General features: G+C 34.6%; 1 protein-coding gene across 5 annotated transcripts in view; it reads left to right on the top strand.

The window, feature by feature from the left end:
* The first annotated feature begins 4,196 nt into the window (after window positions 1-4,196).
* Window positions 4,197-8,194, top strand: part of LOC110031888 (protein transport protein sec23-1-like) — a 42,131-nt gene continuing 38,133 nt past the window's right edge. For 2 of the 5 annotated variants that reach the window (XR_002294788.1, XM_020735313.1), the window contains exon 1: window positions 4,197-4,401. Coding sequence is in view for 1 of the 5 variants with exons in the window: in XM_020735313.1 (XP_020590972.1) it covers window positions 4,294-4,401 (108 nt within the window). In the remaining 4 variants the exon portion in view is untranslated. The other 3 variants (XR_002294789.1, XR_002294780.1, XR_002294781.1) reach the window with 3 other exon arrangements.

Below are 8,194 nucleotides of genomic sequence, written 5' to 3' on the forward strand. Positions count from 1 at the left end.
ATGATCACGCCGGACATAATTGGAGGAGATGGTTGGGGCTGTTTGTTATAGTTTCAGTGGTTTTTTTTTTTTCCTTATTTGACTCATTTCAGGTTATGTATAGGAAAAGGCTCTTTACAAGTTTTAATTATTAGGTACGGAGGCGCGCGCCCTCCGATCACAGCCGCACATCACGGCTGTATGACTGTGGGGCTGGTACTGTCATATAGCAGCGATGTGCCGCTGTGATCGGAGGGCGTGTGCAGCTCTGAGCGTCCTCCGCACCTAATAATTAGACTATGTATAGGTAAGCTTTGACATCTCTTCTACATATAAGAGAATATAAATATAACATTACATTTGGTATAGTACACTCGTCCCTAGGTATTAGACTAGGGCATAAATAAGGATAGAAGCATGTATCCTGAAGTAATAATAGTTTTTTCTAGCAACTCATTTGCTTTAGACTAGCTCGGCCATTTTGGTATGTAGGCTTAGTTTTTGACAGGTGAGCTTAGTTCGATCACTTCGGCGTATGAGCATAGCTTAACCATTTCGGCATATGAGCGTAGCTCGGCTACTTTGGCGGGTGAGCTTAGCTTGACAACTTGAGCAAGTGGGCTTATCTTGAAAATGATCTAATTTTCAGATATAGGCCTTCGAAACCCGTAAGGTGATGATCACGCCGGACATAATTGGAGGAGATGGTTGCGGCTGTTTGTTGTAGTTTCAGTGGTTTTTTTTTTTTTCGTAAGGTTTATTGACACTTTTGTTGTGCCCTTGAAAAAAGCCTTGTAAGTTGATGGTCATATTTAGATATACAATTAAGTTGGAAGTAGTGTCAAAAATAAAATTTAGATATATAAATACCAAGGAAATGGATGGTAAATATGTAAATGTCCCCTTTTGTTTATTTATAAGGGAGGTTGGTTTTCATAGAGCATTGGTAGCAACATGAAATAATGATGATGGTGGTGCAATTGTAATTACCAAATTTTCCTCTTCTCCCCCGCATGTGTCCCTTGATCGAGCGAATTATGTGATTCCTCCACAATCGAGAATTTCGCAAAAACACCTCCCTTTTTCTCCCTCGCAACTTCACCACATCTTTCGACTATTTAGGGAAGATTGAAGCATATGACATAATCATTTCGTTAAGCATAAATGTCGATCCTCTCTGCTAAATCTCTCCGAGTTTTTGACCCCTTTAACGTTGTAGCTGTCGAGCCTCAATGATCAATAACCACTCTCTCTTACATTCACTCAAGATTTCTTGCTCCAAGTGGGAAATTCGACAAACATGTACTTTGTGTAGTTTAGTGGATATCACATAAAGTGAAAGCTTTGAACCACTCGACACTGAGTCAAGTAGTAGTTAATTATAAGCGAATAAATGTATCCTTCATTATTAGGTTCGTTATCGTTGTCACTTGTTTTTTGTTACGTACGCAAATAAAAATTTTATATTTATTAAATATATTTTCTAGTAGATTTTATCTAATGTTCAAATCAAATTTCATGAATTATCAACCTTGCTTTATTATTGCATAAATTCATATTTATTTATTCGTTTCTTGTACGCCCAAAATTTATCATTCATATAGAATTTTTGTGATAATTTAAATTGCTCCATTTCATAATTGTGGTTTGATTTTGGTGCATGAAATATGCACGATATTATAATATTATTATATCGACATTAAACCCTTATTAAAGTTAGCCGAACCGACAAATCTATCGAAAAATGAATGGATTTCTGTGGGATTTGAGCCACATTTTCTTGTTTCAGGGTGTCGTAGAAACAAGACTATTGGGTCAAATGTGTTATGAGATTTGGGGCATTTACATAGATTCCACACAATTTCTATGTATTTAAATATTTAACATCTAAACTCAAATATTTACTAGTATAACATCCAAATTTAATATCAAATAAAAAATCTCACTTGTGCTAACCTTTTAAAAAGTGAAATATATCTTTATATTGATACATGTTTATGACACAAAAATGTTATAAATGTACATATCAAACTTCACATGTTAGATATGTAAATGCAAATGAATTATGTGGTATGTGAGTAGTTTTTCATTATTATTATCATTATTATTTTAAGATTTAACTTTAGTACCACTCTATTCTTATGGATGTACATACATAACATCTAAACTTCATATATATGTGTGTATGCGCGCGCGCGTGTGTGTAACAACAACAAGCCTTTATCCTATCAAGCCGGGTGGGCTAATTGAATCCTTCTTCTCCATTGAATCCTATTGAGTGTCATATTTTCAATTAATTCGAATAAATTAAGACTTCGAATAAATTAAGATAATTTTTTATACAATATGCCTAAGTTCTTGTATGTCTACATTTCACTTTCTTAACATAAGTTGAATCTAAAATATCTACTATCCTAACCGTATCATCAAATGGTCAACATTTAATATGACCAAACAATCTAAGACTACTCTCTCTAATCTTTTATGCCACTAAAGCTACGCTAACTCTTTCACAAATAAATTCGTTTCACATTTTGTCTCTAAGTGTCAAGACACTCATTCACCTAAGCATTCTCATCTCAACAACACTAAACTTTGTTTTATGCTTCTCTTTTAAATGCCAACATTGTGCGCCATAAAACATTATAGGTCTTCGTTGATCTCATTTTTGGTGAAGTCTGTTTCCCTCTCAAGAGCATAGAATCTAGCCATATAACTTCTCTGTTGGCTCTCTTAAATGATTAGACTTGGGGCCCACACCATTTAAGAAATTTGAACCTTCTCTTGACTCGCTGTAATCTCATTTATGTGGTTTCAAATTCTCAATATTTAGTAGAGTCGATTGAAACCAAAATATTAAAACTCAATTTGAGTTCCTATAAGGATTGTAAATACCTCAGAAAGACCTTTTGGACTTGGAGATTTTAAGTCTTTGAAGCACCACATACACGCCACACACACATTCACACTCACAAACACTACAACTCACATTTAAACTTTCATACACGTCACCATTAATCAAAGAAAAAAAATCAATTTTCAAAAGTAATAAATCACAAACTAAAATCTAAAGAAAACCAAATTTGATGCATTTTTTACCCGAGTTTGCAACCCTTTAGCGTGTGTTGAGAGTTATGTCGTATAGATTGTTTGACTAAGCTTCAGCCGGTTTGTATTTTACCTGTAGGATGGCTTCGATCGGACCAACTAATATGATTCGCTGCACCGCACGCGAGTTAAACTTATATTGATCTGATCACCAACGAATTCGTCCAAACAACACCGGATAACGAAATGAACCACAGGAACACGCTCGGAACATCGATTTTATCTAAGATACATTTTTTTCTATGATTATGTGCACAAGTGAATCACAACATATTAACACATTTAAATGAAATAAAAAAAATACAAAAAAAAATAAAAATAAAATAAAATGTATAAATCTCAGAGCACACTCGATACCTAAGCCACTCTCTGTCGCCAAACTCTAACGCCAACTCGACCTCTCCCTTTTGAAAAATTATTGTATCAAGACACCTTATGCAAATTTATATCAGGTTTCGAACGTCATCTTTACTGAGCCGTTGAGTAGATCTGCGTACTAGTTAAAGGCAAATTCAGAAAAACTGTTCACAAACAGACAGAATAGTACTACATCATTACCTTCCGCATTTGATCACAAACTGTGTGCCACGCGGCAACCCATGCCTAAATTGTGTATGTCATTGAGCCTAAATTGTCACATGACCCTCTATTATTGGACACATGATGCAATTAGAATTGTAAACAAGTCGAGATTGAGCGAGCTCAGGCCTGACTCGTGTTCGACTCGTTTGAAATTGCTCGTGTTCGAAATCAGCTTGTGTTCGAAATTGGCTCGTGAACAATGTGTTTGTGTTCGACTCGATTTAAATATTTGTGTTTGTGTTCGTCTCGAAATTGGATTGTTAAAATTAAATTTAAAAAAATTAGATGTATAGTGTTGGATTCGAATCTGGGTCAAATATATGCAAATAAAACACAAAATCACATTACCACGAGAGCTATTAGGACTTTAAGCTTAAATATATCAATAATTAATATATATATATATATATTTATTTATTTATTTATTTCGAGCTAAGACAATGATATCACGAGCCAAAACTGTTTGTGCTTTGCTCGTTTAAATTTCTAAATTTAAAAATTCCTCTCTTCGCTGTTGCTCTCGCGACTGAAGCAACGTCCCTTTTTTTACCTGGTCCGTCGCGGTCGGACCTCGTCGGGTTCTTCTCTCTCCATCTCGTGAGAGGGTCGACTAGGGGGTCGAGGATGGGATCGGTGCTCTGCTTGACAGCTCGGCTTTCTTGTTTGAACGCTCGATTTTCTTGCTTGTTTGATCGGCATTCTTGCTTCTCAGTTTTCTCGCTTGATTTCTCGGTATTTTGGTTTGGTTGTTCGATACTTTTGTTGGATCGCTCGATTCTTGTTGTTTGCTCGATACTTTTTGCTTAGTTACTCGATACTTCTTGCTTGGTTGATTGTTTGGCTGCCGAGGTGTTATCTTTGAGTATCATTTCTCTACTATTTCAGATTTAACTTCAGGTTTAAGCATTTTGGCTGTGATCTGGCCATTGCTTCTAGACCTGATTTTTTTTTTCTTTTTTTCTTTTTTTCTTTTATGGATAGAACCTGAGATTTAAGATTATAATTTTTTTTGTGATTTTTCTTTTTTTCTTTTATGGATAGAACCTGAGATAAGGGTTTTTTTTGTGCACTTTGATTCAGCTATTGTGCATTTGTTCTATTCAACTTTCGATTGAACACATAGGAATGAGTGTCATGTATGTAAATACCCCAATATTATTTGGTGGGTAGTCAAGTGTAAGGTACGCCATTTCAGTTGCTTGCTCGGGCTTTCCTTACAAATTAAGACACCTGCTCTTATGGCTTTTCTTTAATATTGATGCTTGCTATACATATGGATGGAATTTTTGGCTTACCTTTATATGATCTTGAAATTTTTGCAACACCAAGACAAATATTTGGACATCTTCATGTTCTTCTTTTGAGCTTCATGATTTCGAATAACAAAAGGAAAGAAAGAGAAGAAGAGTGGGAATATTAAGATAGGTACCCTTTAGTTTCTATGTATTTACATGTCTAACACCTAAGCTTGTTTAATTTTCACCTATGTTATCTTGCATATGCATGAAATGTTGTATATCACTTTTAAAAATGGTGGCATCCTTTCTATGCGACTTGAATGATTTAGGTGCTATGAATGTAAACGACTAAAGTTTGCGTTTGATACGTAAATGCATAGGAATTGGGTAGTATGTATCTAAATGTATCTACTCTAAATTTATCACCATCATGTGATATGTCTTCCTATTTTTCTTAGTGAACCATTGCCTTCAAAATCAAATACAACAAGGCAGCCACCAACTGATTAAACCGAACTCTAATTAAATTTCATTAATTTCATCAGGCTGAACACTATTTAAATTCCATTGTACTGCTTTTACTTGAGCTTAAACTTCTAACCTCAATCTTGGTATGTTGAGTTAGGGCTGATATGAATCCTCATTAGATTTGTTAATTTAATCCAATAAAATTATTAACCTGATTTTTCCTCCAGGATCTTCATAAAGTTCACTTTGAATTTCTTTTTGGTTGAGGTCTCGCATATCACCGTACATCTATTTGGTCATCCTGTAGTAGGGAGAACATCAGGTAAACATTGCACCCAAATATTTATCAAATAAAAACAACACTATTTAGTGAAATGCACCTTATCATGCATAATTGAAGTGACATATATGTACAAATTGAAGTTTGGATGTTAAATATGTAAATACAAGGGAATTGAGTAGTATGTATGCAAATCTCCCTACTCTTATATATACATACTTTGTGGAAATGTTAAGATTTGATTGACATCATTCAAAATGAAGTACTTTTATACGGATCATCGAGCTGGCTTATAAGGTGGAAGAGATTGGGGAAATAAGCGGTGATGCAAAAGATATCTAGTGCTCAAATTGGGATAGTGAAATCGTATTATATCTCTTAACCCGATGACTTCTTAAGGGCCCAGGATTGGTGATACTATTCATCATCATTGGGTAAGAAGTTGCCCTTACTTTCATAAGCTTCGAACGATGGTCTAGATGCGGCCACGTTGTCGTGTATTACACGTTAGGGCATCCAAACCATGTATTAGGCGGCGACCCATCCAGACCGTTATCCGAATGTGCGGCCGCAACACAATATTTGCTCCATGATTGGAGCTAGCTGAGAAAGCGGTAACGAGATTGCGGGGTAAAAAAATCTTTGAAACTCTCGTATATTTGCTCTTTCCACTACACGCTGATCAACTAACCCTTATCATTTTCTTCCTTCCTCCAACCCCGCTTCATGCATTTCAAATCCTCTAAATCTTGTAAATCATCCTAGTGCGATTTACTAAATCCAAATTGAAGGAAAATGGAGGAGAAATTGGATTAAAGATCATCTATGGTTTAAAGATGTTCTTTTTTTTAATTTCGCAGGATTTTGCATAAATCTCATTTAAATCTTGGTCAAATTCTGCTACCATCAATCCCTAGAAGCTGAGCTCTCATCAAGGGAAAAGATTGGGCATGCGTAGGAAGGCGAAGGTTGTGTTAGGCTGATCAATATGTGTTTGAGCTTTGAGTTTGGGATGAGGAGTGTCTGCGGCTAGGAATTTGGAGGACATCAGATGCATCTATTGTAATGGTTGGTGCTTCCATGGAGTTTGGCGGCGAAGGTTCTGAAACTGATTACTCTCATTAATGTCAATTTCGACGACCCCAACTTCCTCTTCTTGCTGGCTAGAAGGTGTTGCCTTCTCTAGTCCCCTTAAATCTGTTGTTATATGTATATTGTTATGTGCCAGAAATTCACTTTTTTAGATGGATATTTTAAAGTCTTTGTGTTGCATGAAGTTCTAACACACACACACACAAATAAATAAAAAGGAGTGGGAGTATACACCATAACTTTTATTTGGAAAAACTCTAAAAAGTGAAATTATGTCAGTTGGCCATAGAGGTCGTAGTTGGTGACTGTAATAGTGCCTGTTGGCCGCAAAAACCATAGTTTGTGACTAAAACAGTGTCAATTGGCCACAAATGTCATAGTTGAAATTTATAACAGTAGTTGTTCACAACATAAACTGTAGTTGGTGACTGCAATACTGTCACTTGGTTATATATGCCATAGTTTTAAGCTTTAATAGCATTAATTGGCCACATTGGTTATAATTTGTGATTGCAATAGCATTAGTTGTAATAGAGGTCGCCGTTGGAGACTATAATAGTGGCAGTTGGCCACAATGACCGTAGTTTAAACTGTAATAGTAGTAGTTGACTATATAGTTCGTAGTTGGTGAGTATTCCATAGAAGACAATTTGAGAAAATGTGTGGCCATATTAAAAGAAAAGGCGATTGGAAATGTTTTCTTTAATAAAGAGAAGTTGAATGGGCATGAAAAAATAAATGTGAATTCTTGATGAGCATTGCATAGAAGACATTGAAGAGGGACCAAAATACTTGTTGCTAAAAGAACAACAATTTTAAGACCCCGAATAACACATTTACCAAGTGAAGGAGGCAAACTTGAAAGAATTACTTTTAAACCAAATGAATTTGTGTCATATGACAACAGGCTGGCCTTCACAAGCATAAAAGTAAGTAGCCTTCACAAGCATAAAAGTAAGTAGCTAGATGTGAGAAAAAACATTTTAGGTCATAGAAAGGGTACTTTGGGGGATAAAAAGTTGCCAAATATTATTCCTGGTCATTTCAGAAAAGAGCTCGAGAAACACCTAAGTTAATTTAAAATTTGATTATCAAACCTCTCATAAAATGAGGTAATTTACAACCATGCGTTAAAGAAGGATGATATTAACTAAAGTAATATTGAGAGTAAGACAACTTCTTAACTTTATTAATAGCTTTATCATATTTTTTCATAAGTCATGTAGTTGTAGGATGTTAAGGATTGGGGAGGGATTTTAATTTTTTTATTTATAGTAAAATGTTCATTTAATTAGAATGTAATATATTTTTATTTATTTTTTTTTGATAATTTAAATTGATTATAAATTTTTATAGATCAATTAAATTATTTAAAATTAATACTCGTCAAATAAATAAATAAATAAATAAATATAAATAAATAAATATATATATATATATATATATA

This window comes from Phalaenopsis equestris, unplaced genomic scaffold, assembly GCF_001263595.1.
Source record: "Phalaenopsis equestris unplaced genomic scaffold, ASM126359v1 Scaffold000858, whole genome shotgun sequence".
NCBI classification, from domain to species: Eukaryota; Viridiplantae; Streptophyta; class Magnoliopsida; order Asparagales; family Orchidaceae; genus Phalaenopsis; species Phalaenopsis equestris.